General features: G+C 49.1%; 1 protein-coding gene across 1 annotated transcript in view; it reads right to left on the bottom strand.

The window, feature by feature from the left end:
• Positions 1 to 14,182: 14,182 nt before the first annotated feature.
• RAMP1 (receptor activity modifying protein 1) overlaps positions 14,183 to 17,943 on the bottom strand; it is a 47,136-nt gene continuing 43,375 nt past the window's right edge. The window contains exon 3 of the mRNA XM_084778618.1: positions 14,183 to 14,803. Within this exon, the coding sequence (XP_084634744.1) occupies positions 14,548 to 14,803 (256 nt within the window). The 3' untranslated portion in view covers positions 14,183 to 14,547. The remainder of the gene's footprint in view (positions 14,804 to 17,943) is intronic.

Here is a 17,943-nt window from a genome sequence, read left to right as displayed (position 1 = left end):
AAACAGAATGTCTTGAGGCTCAGAAGGAACTTGACTCTGATGCTGTGGCCTGAACTGTTGAAGCTGTAACTCCACTGCCTCAGAACGGGCTGCTGATGGGATTTCCCCTGGAGACAGGGTCTTTGGGGTTGAGATGGGAGGCAAAGACTTCAGTGAACCAAATAGGAACACGAATGCCCATCCCTATCCCTGAATATTTGACACTGTGTAGGATGTGTCCTCACAGGCTACATCTCTATGTGACCTCTGACCTCTGGGGGCGGTTCCTACTGTGAGCTTCTACTTTCACTGGAGGTGCGGGTGGGAGGTGGGGGAGAAGTGACAACCCAGGTGCAGTGGTCCCCTCCCTAACCAGAGCTGCACCAGCAGGACTGACACTAGGGTGCAGCTCATGTGGCATTCCAGAGGAGGCGGAGCCAGGAGAGGACAGCCAAACAACCCCTTAGGAGCTTGTTACTCAGCTTCCTGGTGCTGTGACAAAGAGGGAGGAGCTGCTCAGATGGCTTAGCAGGAAGGATCATTGCCACCAAGCAGGGTGACCCAGTTCAGTACCTGGTAGAAGGGGAGAATTGACCACTGCAAGTTGTCTTTTCACCTCTCCGCTCAAACTGAGGCATGCACATGTACCCACACATGAAATATAAATAGCCCAGGGGTGGTGACACACACCTCTAGTCCCAGCACTCGGGAGGCAGAGGCAGGTGAATCTCTGTGAGTTCTGAGGCCAGCCTGGTCTACAAAGGGAGTTCCAGGACATCCATGGCTACACAGTGAAACTCTGTCTTGAAAGACCATAGATAGATAGATAGATAGATAGATAGATAGATACATACATACATACATACATACATATATACATACATACATAGATTTTAAAACGGATGCTGAGATAATTCCACAGCTAAAGGCAGTTGCCACCAAAGCATGATGACCTGAGTTTGATTCACATGGGAGGAGAGTTGTCCTCTGACCTCCACATAACTGCCACATACACTCACACACACACACACACACACACACACACACACACACACAGAGAGAGAGAGAGAGAGAGAGAGAGAGAGAGAGAGAGAGAGAGAGAGAGACCTTTTGAAACTTTGGCCCAGTACTTCCACCCTTTTCCAGAGGAAATAATCCAAAGGCCAGGAAACCACATCGCGAAGAGGCGCGTTGTGTAATGGCAGAAACGTGGAGGCCCCTCAGGGAGCACTGTGAGCACTGCGGCCTTTCCCTAAGCTACCTCCAGTTTGCCTGTGGGAACGCTGTAAAGCCATATGCCTCGATCATTATGCAGACTGTGTGGAGCCACAAAATTGCTTATAAAATAAACAGCACCATTCAAATTACATACAGACAATGACTGCAACCTAAAAAAGACAAATACAAATCAGAGACTAGAAGAAAATAAATGTGGTTTTTGTATAGGGCAGGAGCATTTGGGGTGAATTTTCTCCTTTTATTAAATTTTTTAAAATTATTTTTAATTATGTGTACATGCGTGTCTGCACGTGGGTATGTTTACACCAGTTCAGGTGCCGATGGAAGCCAGAAGCTTCAATCTCTAATTTCCCGGAACTGGAGTTACAGATAGCTGTGAGCTGCCTGACATGGGTCTAGGAACCAAAGCTGGCTTCTCTGATAGAACAGCAAGTGCTCTAAACCACTGAACCATCTCTCCAGTCCAGCCCTTCTCCTCCTCCTCCTCCTCCTCCTTTTTTTTTCTTTTTTCTTTTTTTATTTTTATTTTTGGAGACAGGGTCTCTCTGTGTTAACCTTGGCTGTCCTGGACTCACTTTGTAGATCAGGCTGGCCTTGAACTCACAATGATCCACCTGCCTCTGCTTCCCAAGTGCTGGGATTAAAGGCCTGCACCACCACACCTGGCTTTTAAAAGAAAAAAAAAAAAAAAGCCGGGGTGGTGGCGTAGGCCTTTAATCCCAGCACTCAAGAGGCAGACGGATCGCTGTGAGTTCGAAGCCAGCCTGGTCTACAAAGCAAATCCAGGACAGCCAACACTACACAGAGAAACCCTGTCTCAAAACAAAATAAACAAACAAACAAAAATCAAACCACTTTTGTTTATATTGTCTTCATAATGACAATTAGGTTCTTTTAAAACAGGACTGGGGGCCAGTTGTGGTAGGGCACACCTTTATTTCCAGCACTAAGAGGCAGAGGCAAGTGGCTCTCTGTGAATTCAAAATCAGCTTGATCTAACAAAATAATAAACAAACAAACAAACTCTGACTGGGCTGAGGGCAGAGCTTGGTGGTAGGGCATCTTGCTTAGCTTGGGAGAGGCCTTGGGTTCAAACCAAAACAAAAGATCAATCTTTAACCTGGAACACAGTTCTCATGCCAGAAAAGTAGTATTTCAGTGCTTTCAATCCCAGTGGAAAGCTGAGGCAGGGGATAGCTGTTTAAGATTAGCCTGAGCTACATATTGTGTTGTTGGGGGGGAAAAAAAGGAAGGTCAGAAAGTTCAGTTCGTGAAGTCTTTGCCTTACCAGCACAAGGGCAAAGTTCTATCTTCAGAATCTATTTTAAAAAGTTGGGGTGGGGGAGGTGTTGGCTCTGTTTCTTAAAAATTAAACTTTATTATACAACCCAACTATCTCACACAAGAGGGGAAAAAGGTTAAAGGGAAACAAGAGTGAACCTTCTGTATCCGTTCCACGGGATGGGTCCCTTGGTGTCTCTGGCCTACGCGCTGGTCCGGCCTGTTCGCTGGTCCTTTTCTCAATTCACGTGTGCTTGAGCTCGGTCTGAACCTGCTGCCTCCTCTTATCGTCGCTGCCTGTGTCTCTCACGCACAAGGGGTGGTCTCCTCTCCCCATCGAGAGTCGACTAGAAACACAATAATCCGAGTGGAGTCCCCTGGTCCGCTTCCTGAATTCCAGGCCCAGGATGGCTCCACCCAGTCTATCTCAAGGTTAATCTCAGGGAGTGTCCATGGAAAGCCCGCCAAGATTACTTTCACCTGTGACAAAGTTTACACTCCTTCCCATAGGGAGGAGCAGCTGGAGAGGTTAAGAGCACTGGCTGCTCTTCGAGAAGTCTTGAGCTCAATTCCCAGCAACCACATGGTGGCTCACAACCATCTATAATGAGATCTAGTGCCCTCTTCTGGCCTGCAGGTGTACATGCACTCATACATTAAACAAACAAACAAACAAACAAATGCAAGCCATGCATGCTAGCACTCAGTTATAGTCCTACCATTGTGGAGGCAGAGGTAGGTGGCTCACAGCAGCCAGTTTAGCTAGTGAAAGATCCTGGGGTGAGAGGGAGTAAACAGACCCTGAGGGATGATGGAACCCAATGCATACATATATATAAGGGCACCAGGTTCTAATCCTGTGTCTATCTCACAGAAACCTCTAAAGAGATCTGGGATACCGAAGGTCCTAGGGAAAGCATCCCTTCCCCCCTATCCCCTGCATGTTGGTATCTGCTCATGCTCAGAGGCCTTTCACAGGGGTCGCATATTAAATATCCTGTATGCCAGATATTTACAATACAATTCACAATAGCAAAAATCAGAGCTATGTTTTAGCAACAAAATTAAGTTTCTGTCCGTCTGTGCATGCCACTCTCCTTCCCACCTGTGGCAGGCAGGTAAGCCAGCCCAAAGGGCATGAGAGCCGGCCCTTAATCATGCTGGCTGCGGCACTGGATGTACTAGGGGCAGTGCTGGAGAGCTCCCCCTGGTGGTGGTGGTGGTGCAGGAGAGCTGGCAGGCTGACCAACTCAGGCCTTGATCCAGGGCTTTGGGCTGGCCCGCGCCAACATCTACTTCATCTTTGAACTCCTTCAGTACAGGAAGGGGTGGTCCTACAGACCCGAGGCCACAGGATCTCCGTGACACAGGGCAACAACGGGATACCTGAGAGGGGTCCCAGCGGGGATCCGGTCTACATACTTGTCTTATTTAGGGTTTCATTGCTGCGTAGAGGCACCGTGACTAAGGCAACTATTATAACAGAAAATGTTGGGGTGGTTTTCGTGAGCTCTGTGTAAACGTTGTCTTTGTATTATTCAAATGTTAATTGGCAGCGAGCTGAATACTAGCCAGACTTTGGTATTGTTGCTTTAATGAAGCATCGCCTGTTTTGTAAACATTCATCTCCATCACCTTCTGATTGGTTTAATAAAGAGCGGAATGGCCTACAACAAAGCGGGGGAATATAGATGGGACACCAAGGGAGGGGGGGCAGGGAGGACCAGACATAGAGGAAGAAACAGGTGCCAGTACTGAGGGGAGGTAACAAACCACATGGCATAGTGTAGATTAGTATAATTTAATTTAATTAATTTAAGTTATGCAAGCAGTTGGGAACAAGTTTAAGTTAAAGCCAAGCTTTTACGTTAATGCAAAGCCTCCGTGTCATTACTTGGGAGGCTGACGGGTCCTGACAGAGCAGAGGTTTAGTCCATTATCATCATGGTGGGAAGCATGGCGGCATGCAGACAGACGTGGTGCTGGAGGAGGAGCTGAGAGTCCTACATCTTGATCTGCAGGCAGCCGCAGGAGACTGCGTTCCACAGTGGGCAGAGCTTCAGCATATATGACCTCAAAAGAATCAGCAAAAGGTTTTTAAAAAGACCTTTATGGCTGTGGGGTCACCACAACACGAGGCACCGTGTTTGTATTAAAGGGCCACCGCGTTAGGGATGCTGAGAACAGCTGCTCGGCTGGGGCGAGGGGATGGAAGGAGGGGCAGAGGGCGAGTTCTCTGAGTCCGCCTGGGTCCTGTGTGGCTAGCAGCAACTCTGGCTGAGCTTCTCCAGGGGAGGGCTGCGACCTGAGATGCTGCAAGCACAGCTGAAGGATCTGGCTGCAACACAGCTCCGGCCTCCAGGGGGCATCCCAGGGTTGCAGAGAGAACAGAGTCCGCGAACAACAACCCACTTGCGGACGAGTTACACTTGCTAAGGGAGCTCTGCCTGCGGGTCTGAACCTCAACCTTCCAACCCGCTCTGCTCACCACTTCAAGGAAGAGATTACAAAGGGGTTTACTTTCCGAGTGGAATGTAGATCTGAGTATGCAAACTAAAAGAGCAAGCTTGCCCAGCTCCAGGAGAATTCACCCCTGGAACGCTGTCCTGGGGAAGGCAAAGGTGTACACACACACACACACACACACACACACACACACACACACACAGGGTGGACACTGAATTTAAAACTTCCCTTCCAGACCGAGGCATGTAGCTTAGTTGGGAGAGGCTCGCCTTGCATCCCTCATCCCTATGATACAGGGATGGAATAGATCTAGGATGCTAGCAATCAGGATTTGGAGACGGGAGGATCAGAAGTTCAAGGTTAAGGTTTGAATGGCTCAGTATGGGCTCAGGACCGCCAAGACCAAGTTCTTAGCACAAAGGAGAGTTACTTACCCCAGAGGGCAGGGGATAAGAAACAATGACAGGGGATAGAAGAGGAGGGAGAAGGGGAAGGGAACATGGGGGAGGGGAAAGGGTCCTTGTCTCAGAAGTGGGACAAAGGACTGCCTCTGGATAGAGAGGCGACAGATGTGGCACATAGAAAAATGGCAGTTTATAAAGATAAAAGAGGAACCCCTATGTTAGGATGAGGTGTTTAATTTTAATTGGGCATATTAATTAGGTGAGCTTAGGGGGCTTTTGATTGCTGGACTTCAGCTTCCGGAGGAGGAAGTGGCCAGATAAGGAACTAGACCTTGGTGGCTAGCTTCAGGAATGTAACCTAACAGTTCTTAGCAAGGCAGAGGGAATGGGGGAGAAGAGCAAAGCTCACCAGAGCCAAGTTTGCCAGGTCCAGGCTGGCTAGAGTCCCTTCAAGGCCAAGCTGGGATATTGAAATTTTGTTTGAAACAAAATAAAAACAGAAAAAAAAACAAAACAATAAAAAAAAAAACCCAACCCTAAAACAAATAAATAAAAGAAAGGAAAAGAGGGAAACTTGATGAAATAATATAGTTAGAAAAATAAAAAGAGGGGTTGGAAAGATGGCTCAGCAGTTAAGAGCACTTGTTAAGAGCTAAGGCCTGAGGTTTAGTTCGCGTCACCCATATGGTGGCTTATTAATCACCATAAGTTCCAGGGATCCAATGACCTCTTCTGATCTCTATGGGCACCAAGTGCATGCATGTGTATACACACACACACACACACACACACACACACACACACACACACACATGAAAGCAAACACTCATACACATAAAATAAAATGCCTTTTTATTTTAAAAGAAAGCAAAAGCAGTATAAGTCATGAAAGTAGTGGCAAATAAAGTTGACTTGACAGTTTTTAAACTTCTGTGTGGCAAAAGTAACCATATTCAAGGCTAAAGCCACCCAACTGATCTTTTTGTGTTTGGTGTCTTGTGCACTAGACACAGGATCTGATCCAACGCGGAGGGAGAGTCTTCAAGTCAATAAGAAGAGAACACTTCAGACCTGTCGCTGAAACCACTCCATCCAGCAATGTCAGGATAAGGGAGCCTGGTGCTCCTCATGGCTGGTTATAGGAATGCTCTCAAGACCAGCATTAAGTGGACAATGACAAATCCCACTGTGAGCTGGCACTGTAGTCCGGCCTCTTTGGGCCACGCTGCACTGTGCCCCGAGTCTCTGCATGACTGAACTTGGGGAAACATCTTCCTTGGTGGTCCCGTTGGAGCTTGGATCTGAGGGATTTACCTTCTCAGCCATTCTCTTTTGAAATGGAAACCCTTCAAGGAAGCTGTCAGCTTTACATCATGGTACTTTGATGGGTAGAGTCTTGCCATGAAGGCACTTTTCCTACAGTCCCGGTGCAAACCAAGCAAGGTTTCTCCTTAGTGCAGTAAGCTCTCTGACAAGCACAGTTGTTTCACTTGTATCTTCTTCCACAAAATTCATAAACATTAAAAGAAAAAAGTTGGCTAGGATCTGATATTTTGACCTTGCCAAGAGCTACAATCCTTTACATCTTGGTTACAAGTGACATCATGATTTTGTCACACACACACACACCTGCCAATATAACATACACAGAATGAAATGACATTCCATTCTTTAATTGGCATGTCCTAATCACCTCATGGGGCATCTTGGTTTTGTTGTTGTTTGTTTACGTGATCTCTTCTGGAGGAAGTTGGCACTGCAGCTGAGGATGGCCTTGAACTCTAGATCCTTGGCCTCCGGCTCCAAGTGCTGACAGTACACACCTAGCTTAGGGTGTAGCCCAGGCTAGCCATCCCGGTGATCCTCCTGCTTAGTCCTCTTCAGCATTTGCCTGTGTGCACCACTTACAACTGAGAGGCGAGGCACCCCTCAATTCTACCAAGCATTTCCACGGTCCTTCCCTGTGCTTCACGTGCTCCAGAAACCACTCAGGACACAGAGCCAAGAGGAAAGTTTCTAATCTACTTAATAAAATGACACAAACAGGAGAGCTCACAAAATCCTGAGGAAAAACACAACTTTTTTTTTTAAACACAACTTTTTAAAAGAGCTACAGATTGAGTTTCGATGTCAAAAAAAAAAAAAAAAAAAAAAAAAAAGCTAAAGAAAGCCAGATTTGGCGCACATCATGTGAGGAGGAATTCGTTTGTGGTGAAAATCTGCATGATGACTCACTGAGACTCCTGTGGTCAGTATCCACGACACACAGCCTGGCCACCGCACAGTCAGACATGCGTGGGAACAGCAGCCGAGAATGTCTTCCCTCACCCAGATGATTTTCCCCTTTGCTGAGGAAAAGAAAGCACGACCCCTTTAGGCAAAAGCCTAAGCTGCAGTTCAGACTGACATTGGTGACTGTGGATGGTGCAAGCCCTTGTGGTGGGTCTGACATTGGTGACTGTGGATGGTACAAGCCCTTGTCGTGGGTCTGGCTGTGTTTACTCAAAGCACAACGATCCTCTTGACCCATCTGTCTATTTCTAAACATTTATTTTAAGGACAAAAATAAGGAAGCACACTTCGGGGCATTATTTATAAAAGTATAAACAAAAAAGATAAAGCCCTTGCCTCTGGGACTTCTAAAAACTCTATGATCATTTTTTAATGATATATTTTTAAAATTAATTTTTGTTTTGTTTTTCTCATGATAGGGTTTCTTTGGGTAGGCCTGCTTGTCCTGGAACTCATTCTGTGGGCCAGGCTGGCCTCAAACTCAAAGATCCACCTGCTTCTGTCTTCCAACTGCTGGAATTAAAAGGATGTGCCACCACACCTGGTTCCTTGATATATTTCTTAATAATATATTTTTAAATTGGAAAAGTTACTTACAAAGTAGAATAAGCCAATTTTTTAAAATTTCTATTTATTATTTATGTACCTATTAAATTAAAGTTTGGGCAACATGCATCAAAATGAATGCTAAAAATTATCTTAGTGCTAGGGTTTTTTGTTGTTGTTGTTGTTGTTTGTTTACCTATGTCTTGCTCAATTTGCAGAATACTTCCTAGTAAAAGAAGTTTTTTTTTTTGAAGCGTATGTGTGTGGTTTTGGTGTGTGTGTGTGTGTGTGTGTGTGTGTGTGTGTGTGCGCTAGGGTATGTGTGCCACAGCTTGCATGTGGAGATCAGAGAACGATCTCCTTCTACCTTGTTTGAGGCAGAGTTTTCGGCATTGTATACTAAGATGGCCACTGCTCAGGCTACTCTCTTCTGTCTGCTGGGATTACAGATGGCCACTCAACTTCTCTGCAGACACACAAAATGGAGCAAGAGGTTCCTTTCTAACAGGGCTGTTCACTGACCACCTTCTATGCACTAGGACACCAGCCTCCTCATAAGCATCAGCCCAGGAAAGGCATGTCTACCATCCTAGCTGTGGTGGTTTGAATAGGTTTGACCCCCATAGACTCATGTGTTTGAATGTTTGGCCCATAGGGAGTGGCACCTCCAGCATCATGGCTGCCTGGATGCTGCCATGCTTCCCGCCATGATGATAATAGACTAAACCTCTGAAACTGTAAGTGAATTCCAATTAAATGATTTCCTTTACAAGAATTGCCATGGCCATGGTATCTTTTCACAGCAATAAAACCCTGACTAAAACAGAAGATGGTACCAGGAGTGGGGTATTGCTGTGATCGGCCTGACTATGCTTTTGTTTGGAGAAATGTGGATTTGGGGATTTAAGATTAGGAAAGCAGTGGAATGCTTTAAGCGGGGCTTACTGGGCCATCCTAGCAGGAACATGGAAGACAGTGGTGCTGAGGGTGATTTGAACTGTAAGAGTCTGGCTCAAGAGGCTTCAGAGGAGAAGGATTTTAGCATGTTGTCTAGAGATTGTTCGTGTGGTATTTTGATGAAGAGTGGGGCTGCTCTTTGCCCTTGTCCAAAGAGTCTGCCTGAGGCTAAAGTGAAGATGTGTTAGGTTAATTGTATTGGCCAAGGAAATCTCAAAGCAGCCTAGGATAGACACCGTCATGAGGTTCACATTTATGAAGCGTTTTGATGGAAAGGAGCAAGTTGAACAAGGAAAACAGATCGAAGAGAAAGGGGGCATCAAAAAGTGGACTTGAGCCGGGCAGTGGTGGCGCATGCCTTTAATCCCAGCACTTGGGAGGCAGAGGCAGGTGGATCTCTGAGTTCGAGGCCAGCCTGATCTACAAAGGGAGTCCAGGACAGTCAAAGCTACACAGAGAGAAACCCTGTCTCAAAAAAAAAAAATGGACTTGAGCTAAGTCCTATGTTTATGTTCCTACAGAACAGTCCCTTCCTGTTAGGCTTCACAGCCAAGCTCTGCCACCACACTCGGAGACACCCAAGCATGTGCCGCAGCCCCACCTGTACCCCAGTCATCCTATTATATATCAGTCCATGACCTATGACCTCTGAGTGAGGACTGCAGGGAGCAGAGGCATGTGAGGTACGAATCCTTCCTGGTGACTCACACCAGTGCTTTCTTCACGTTTGACCCGCAGGCAGCTCTTTCTTTACAGTAGCATGACTCCACCACTCTCTGTATCCAACAGACCTCCCCCACATTCCTGAACATTCTCTACCCACAATCCCTGCTTTCCCCGAGAGCTGACCCAGTTAAGCCAAGAAAAAACAAAAATGTTTCTTTGTTCATCCCTCCACCCTCATTGCGTTGTTTCTTGTCTAAGTGGTAGTGGGGAGAAACATTATCAGCTCAGGAACAAGAAACATTATCTGGCCATGAACATGGCAGCAGGAGAGGAACAACCGTCTATTTTTCTGAAAACGAGACAAAATGAAAGCCAGGAACACGGGCTCTGGAATTTTCCGAGGAGTCTCCCCCGAGACCCTCCCCACCGCCCGCCTTCCTAATTGAGCCTTGTGTTTCCCAACAAGAATGTGAGCTGATGGGCTTTGATGAGAAGCAGGTTTTGTTCCCTCTTCTGATGTATCTGGAGCACTTCTGGCCAGAGTTATTTTTCCCCTAGTTTTCATGGAGATTTGCAACACGAGCCCATAACAGATTCAACTGGCTGCCATGAGCCAGCTGGCAGTAGGGGAGGCAGGGTTTTGTCATGGGCAAAATGTCTCATCCCCAAATTCATATGTTGAGGTCCCAGCATCTCAGATCCCTATTGAAAGGGTGGATCTTTAAAGAGGCCGGCAGGTGAGGTCACTGGGTGGGCCCTATCCCATGACTGGAATCTGCAAGCCTAGGGGAGGAGTCAAGCCTTTTGGCACCTGGATGTCAGAAAAGCAAGAGAAAGCAAGATCCTGCGCCCCTCTCTCCCCCCAACTCCCCAAACAGAGGCCAGGGTGGGGGTCTGCAGTGCAGCCCCAGGGAGAGTGTTTCAGGTCTGTTGGATACAGAAGGGAAGGGAAAACTCTCCAAGGTGCGCACTTAGTGCTTCCTGTTGTGACCACCAGTAAGTGTTCTTTTATCCACTCATCTTTTAGCCTCTGGGTGACACAAAAGGACATGTTGAGAGGCAGAAAGATATACAGCCAGGGGGGACAGTCACAGTTGTAGTTGTCAGGCCACGAGTCCAAAGGCGAGTTCACAAGGCCAGAAGGAAGAGCCCACGTGTGAAGGGCTGGGGCATGCCAAGGGCTCTCTTGGCAAACACTGAACTAAGGCCACAGAGTCCCTTGTTCCTCCGTAGGTAGGACACCGAGGGGCAGGGAGCCACGGGCTTGCCTCCCTGCAGGTGGTGCCAGCATCTGCTTGCCATTTGTACATGCTGACTTTGCATTTGTGTATGGGGGTGGGGCACACAGACATCTCATTGGTCTGGGTTGGCTCGCTGGCCAGAGAGCCCAAGAGAGCCACCTGTTTTCTCCTTCCTGGCACAGGGCTTACCAGTGGGCACCACCAGGCTTGTTGGTTTAGTTTTTCTAATCACGTGATCAGGTGATTGAACTGAGGTCCCTATGCTTTCACGGCACTCGACCAGCTGAGCCACCTCCTGTCCCCTTTTTTAAAATGTGGAACCCCGCATCTTTCTGCACCTTGGATGGGCTGGGCTGTGTAGGTGCCGACATTATCATGACAGCCAGCCTGTACTGAGCAAGAACAGCAGTTGCTACCTGCTCTTGACCTCTAGGTACCCCTGTCCACTTCATGGCCTTATACCAGGGGCGATCAGAGAACAAGCTTTGCCGGCCTCTTGCCCATGTGTTGGAGAAAGTTCTGCGCATGGTGTGTGGCTAAACAGGAAGTGAGGCTGGGGTGGATCCAAGAAGAGGGATCATCATTCTGTGAGCTGCCTCTGTCGGGAACTTTCTGTCTCTCCTGCGTGTGAATAGACAGAATAAAGTCAGCAGTCCCTTAGCCCATCTACGCTTACCCCCATAAGGAACTTGATTTTCTGAATAGTCTTTAAAAATCGCTGTGCTTTCTATTGTTCACCACAAAGAAAAGCATCTCAGAGCCGGAGAGATGGCTCTTGCAGAGAACCTGGGAAGGTGCACATGGTACAGTACATATGTGCAGGCCAAATGTTCATACACATATACATGTAGATTTTTGAATTCTTTTTAAAAAATGTCTTTCACACTCTGGAGGCAGAGGTAGAGGTAGCTCTGAGAGTTCAAGGCCAGCCTGGTCTACAGAGCTGGTTCCAGGACAGCCAGGACTATACAAAGAAACCCTGTCTTGAGAGCTGCTAGGGAGGCATGCTTCCTGCCTGGCCCTAAGGATGAGACTTTTCTGACTGGCCACTTGGTCTTTCAGGAGATCAAATACCATCCTTTGGATAAGGCAGGTGGCTCACGTATGCCAGCTCATCTCCCCTGTGACTACCAGAGATGAATTAGTTGCTCCAGACACCCAGCTAGAACATCCGGCTGGGGTTTGACCGTATCACCCTCCACCAGGAAGTGACGTCCAGTAGCTGAGATGGTGGCAGCCAGATATAGACCTGAGCGTGTTGTTCTGGCCTCTGGGAGGCCTATTACATGACCTTCCCCCAACATAATGAGGCTTGGGACAGGGACTATGTGTGCAAACAAACACAACATAGAGGTCACCTTAATTTCCTGTTTAAAAAAATCTGCATTCCCCCCGCCCCCCCAATGAACTCCATGTTCTGTGAAACATCCCCACATTCGTCATTTAAGGAAACAGTTGTCTTCTGTCATCTGGAGTTAATCCGATGGAGTGGTCCTCCTGTGAGGCCACTGAGGGTGTCTCCTCTCTTCCGCTCTGCTCTCTCGCAGTCCCCACGGGGCCCTTTTGCACATGTTAATTGCGTACTTGGGGTGAATTCTTAGAAGAGACATCACTGGGAACAAAACACTCAAGACTGCTGGTCTGCACGGCTGCCTTGTCCTCAGCAGGACACTGCGAAGGCTCTTTTTTGATGAATGGCTCAAGATCCACTCCCAGTGGACCAGAGTTCCCTAGAAGGCTGATGCGTGAGGGGGTCCAGGCTCACCGCCTCCCTGCCTGGCCCCTGCTTAGTTTCCTGGGAAACCCTGAGACCTTGTTAACATAAGCAGCTTCGGGGAATGAAACGCTGCGGTCAGCTCCATGCTCCAATTCCCGTGCTGAGCTTCCTGGTCCTCCTGCTGCTTTTCCAGTTTGTGACTTATCAAAGTCTTGGGTTGCCCCCTCCTTGTGGATTTCCACGTCAAAGCCCTGGAAGGCAGGCTGCGCTCCAGTTCAGCTCACAAAGGAGCCCAATCTTATTTTCCTTTGCTTGTTTCTCTTCTGTCCCTTCCTCTCTTCTTCCTTCTTGCCTTCCCCCTCTCCCTCCCAACTCCAATTATTTTTTTTTTGAACAGGGGCTCCCTATGCACCCCAGGCTGGCCTCACAGCAATCCTCCAAACTCCACAGCCCAAAATGCTTCGATTCCAGGCACGCACTGCCATAGCTCAATCTTTTTTTGTTTGTTTGGTTGGTTGGTTGGTTTTTCGAGACAGGGTCTCTCTGTGTAGCCTTGGCTGTCCTGGACTCGCTTTGTAGACCAGGCTGGCCTCGAACTCACAGCGATCTGCCTGCCTCTGCCTCACGAGTGCTGGGATTAAAGGCGTGGGCCACCACGGCCCGGCTCATAGCTCAATCTTATTTTTCAAATTAAAGCTGTCACTGCCGTCTGTTGACACCCAAGGACCAACAGGACAGTCCTGAGTAGAGAAGGAGGTCACACCCCTTGACCCTCTTGGCCTTCCCTTATCCTGTGTATTATAGTTTTCCCAGGGAAGGTAGTATGACCAAAGGGTCCTGTCGGGAAAGGGAGACAGGGACAGCACCTTCCTCACACGTTGCTCAGTCACATGACGCTATCTGTGTGTCACATGGTTCTGGCTCACGGTAGATGTTCTCAATAGTCTTGAAATAATGATAATTTCCAAGTGCTAAAAGTAGGGATAGTGCAGATCAGTGGTGGCGCATGCCTTTAATCCCAGCACTCAGGAGGCAGAGGCAGGTGGATCTCTGGGTTTGAGGCCAGCCTGGTCTGGAGAGTGAGTCCAGGACAGCCAGATCTACAGAGAGAAACCCTGTCTCAAAACCAAACAGAACAAAACCAAAAGCAAAACAAAACAAAGAAAGCCAAAAAGAAAGCAAGGGCTGCGTAGTAGAGGCCAAGACATCAGAATCACTTGGGAACCCCTGAGCCCCCCAACACAGGGGACTTCTGGCTGAGTGTCATCTGGCCAGAGGCCCTGAGATAAACTCCCATCAGCAAAAGACTGATCTGTAGGCATGGCTTGATTTTTTTTTCCCCTTTGCCTCCCCGTATGGATTATTTCTACCCAGAATTTAGAACACTCTCCCAGTTTAAGAATACTCTTTTTAATCACAAACTATGCATCCACAAACACATCTGAGCAGTCTTGATTGGAGGTCAGAGTGTCCACAGTGGTGATGAAGTACACCAGAGGCCTGGCGCTTAGAACTCTTTCAGAGGTAAGTAGAGGCAGGCCCCTGCTCCCCTGCTAGAGGCTCCAGGGAGGGCATGTTCAGCTTGGTGCGGAACCGCTCTGAGGTCCTGTGCTAACTAGGGCTAGGGCAGGATGGATGCAGCGTGGGTGGGGCCTGTCTTACTATCAGATCCTGATGCTGTTGCTGGACCAGGCCCATGAGTCCCCAGCCCTTCCCCTTCCCTGCCACCCCCACCCCCCACCCCCACCGCCTGAGATACCTACACGATGCCCTCCGTGTGCTTGCTCCTCCAGACCACCAGTGCCGTCACGAGTAGCGTGACGGTGATGGGGAGTATGATGAAAGGGCAGAGGATGCTACTAGGGGGGTCCCTCAGGGCCCTGCCAGAGGCCGGACACCTGCTGAAGTAGTGGTGGTGGACGGCGACGAAGAATTTGTCCACCTCCGGATTGGGCCAGAAGCAGCCAATCTCATCTGCCACGTGCTTGGTGCAGTAAGTGAGCTTCCCGTAGCTCCTGTGGGTACAAAGAGAGGCTGTCAGGGGAACCCCTCCCAGCCCAGGTGGGACCCAGGCTTGTCTGGTCAGTGATTGGTTGGTGGGTTGACTGAGTGAGTGTTGTGTGAGAGCTAGCACGTGTGCGTAGTGCACGTGGGCGCGAGAGGATGACTTGCGGGAATTGGCTCTCTCCCCATGGCACGATGAGGGTTCTGGGCATGGAACTCAGGTCTCCAGACTTGGCAGCATGGGTCTCTACTGCCTTGAACCACCTCACCAGCCCTTAAGTCCTGACTTCTATGGAGACAGTCCATAGAGGAGGAGCAGTGGGATCCACGGCCCCCAGTATGGCTTGGAGTATAGCTGATAGGCATGGGTTAACCATAGGTGTGTGACACTCCTTATTTGTAGCTGTGTATAACGCTGTATGTGTGTGACCCTGGATGTATAAACACTGTGTGTATGTATCAGTGACTGTGTACATATGACTCTGACCTAGTGCATGGAAGGCGGCCATGGGAACTTACTTCTGCTAGAGACACGGAAGTCTGGAAGCCCATAACAAACAAGCTCATTCCAGTGCCCCCTCTGGGTGTCTTAGGACCCCCTATCACCATGGTACACGGAGGCAAAGCTCCCTAGGAAGAGTCAATGAAGGCTGGTCCTCAACAGCTTGTGGCATGAACTCTCACTAGATGAAGCAGAACAAATCGTTCCCATGTGAATCCTGCCCTCGGCGCTCCCGCGAGTCACCTCGCAGGCTAGAACGTGGAAACCAAATAGCTCACATTCTTGAAGTGGAGGCAAAGAGCAAGGGCTCCATCTGCCTCACCAAACCACATCCTCCCCCAGCCCTCTCCTTGGTAGAATCCTGATAGATGACCGTAGGATTCAGGGGTTGGAGGCAGGGGCTGTTCCAAGGCTGTAAACTTTCCCATGACAACGGCAGCAGTCACCACCATCCCCTGGGTGCTCATTGTGTGCCAGAGGTGGGGCTGCAGGTTCTGTGTATGGCCTCATTTGCTCTGGGGTACTCTGGAACTCTAGGCCTTACAGAAGAGGAGCTGGAGTTGGAGAGGAGGGCACGAGTGCTGCAGGCTTACCGGCATCTTCTCCATCTGGCCTCAGGGCCTAGATCCAGCTGAATGTTGGACTATGCTTGTCTGGGACCAACTCTCACTTTCTGGGGATTTAGAAGGCACAATGGGCCACAGACCACAAGGCTAACAGCTTGGGTTCTCCATAAGATCCAGCCCCATGGGGGTCCCTAAGCTTTTCTCGGGTAAGCAAGCTCTCTCTGCTTCTGTATATCCACAGTTCAGGTGTACTGACTGGCAGGATGGGACAGGTCCCCATCAGGACTGTCATTAAATCTCAGATGTGCATATTTAGGAAAACTGCAGAGCAAGCAGGCCTGAGAACTACCTGTAGCATGGACACATGTGGCTAAGCGTGCATCATGAGGCCAGAGGCAGGCATGAGTCTCATGGAGGTTTACAGAATGCCCCCTAAAGGCAATTGCCCCTTGTGGGGCACACATGTCTGGGGAGACCAGAGGCTCTAACATCCCTGAGACACTTTTCTGCAAATGTGAGCAAACTGAAATGGCATTACCAGACTCTGAATCAGGCTGTGGGCCTGGATCAATGGCAGAGGAGTTGTTGCTCAGTCTTTCCTAATATGGCAACAAAAGAGAAAATAGGGTGGATTGGAGCTGGGGAGGCGCCCTAGGAGGAGAAGTTCTGCTGTACAAGCACAGGGAGATGAGTAAAGATCCCCAGTGTTCGCGTAAAAGCGGGGTGCATCAGTGTGTGCCTGCAATCCAGCAATGAAGGTGTGAGGAACAGAGTAGACAGGCAGACTCTGGGGCCCAGCAGCCAGACCCTGGGGCCCAGCAGCCAGTCCCTGGGGCCCAGCAGCCAGGCTGGCCAGGGTGGCTGAAACTGGAATCTCCAGGCTCAGTGAGAGATCTTGTCTCAAAAACTGAAGTGGAAAATGAGAGAGGAAAATTCTTGGTATTGACCTCTGGCCTCCACATGTGCACACACGGGCATGTATGTGCACCTGTATCCACATGTGTACACATGCGTATACCAAACACACACACACACACACACACACACACACACACACACACACACACACACACAAACAGGGGGGGCTGCAGAGAGAAAGATAGGGAGAGAGAGAGGAAGAGGGAGGGAGGGAGGGAGGGAGGGAAGAAAGGAGGGAGGAGGGTTTCCAGTTAGGGAGTGCAGGTGGTCAGTTCTCACTGAACAACTTATAAATCCTCACACTGGGACCCACCAGAGCTGGGCTGTAGAGCTCCAAGTCACCCAGGTTTCACGAGTGAGCACAGGACTGTGGCCAAGCAGAGGAAGAGATGACTATCCAGAGAAAGTAGGGGAGCAGCTCCAGGTGGCAACTGACAGCTTGGGCCCGTGTAGATTGCTGGAGCCTGAAACTCCCGGCAGGGCTGCCAGCTCCCCAGTCTCCCATGAGAAAAGCTTTACTGGGGAGGGCAGGGGAGAGGCCCACCACACATTCCCAAGCTCCCCGGGAGCAGCCACTGCCCTCCTGCTGTAGGCCTAGCACCCTGCACCACACCCAACAGAGGTTTTTCTAAGAGAGGGGTGGTCAGGAGACTCACTAAAGTCCCTCCCTCCCCAAGATTATATAGCTATAATGCTTGCTGAGGAGACTCATCGCAGGCTCGGGACAGACAAACTGCCTACAAGTCACTCTGTGACCTGTCAAGCTGCCTCTGAGTCATTCAGTGAGTTTCAAGGTTGCAGCCTTCACCTACGCTGGGGTGGGCTTCTGGTAATGCAGCTGCCTTTGAGTCACGCTTTTGAAGTAACCCTTCACCTGTATTCATGCATGTAACCCCAATAAACATTTCCCCCACCAAGTTGGACTCTGGAGATAGCCTTACCATGGTTTGTGGTTGTTTTTTCTTGGGTGAGTAAATGTTTGTGTAGTGTCTGAGTTAGGGTTTTATTGCTGTGAAGAGACACCGTGACCACGGCAACTCTTGTAAAGGAGAACATTTAATTGGGGCTGGCTTACAGTTTCAGAGGCTTAGTCCATTATTGTCATGGTGGGAAGCATGGCAGCGTGCAGGCAGACATGGTGCTGGAGGAAGAGTCCTGCATCTTT

Source organism: Acomys minous (assembly GCF_964271855.1).
Source record: "Acomys minous genome assembly, chromosome: 4".
Taxonomy (NCBI): domain Eukaryota; kingdom Metazoa; phylum Chordata; class Mammalia; order Rodentia; family Muridae; genus Acomys; species Acomys minous.
Note: the sequence above shows the minus strand (reverse complement) of the source record. Positions and strands in the feature narration are given on the sequence as shown.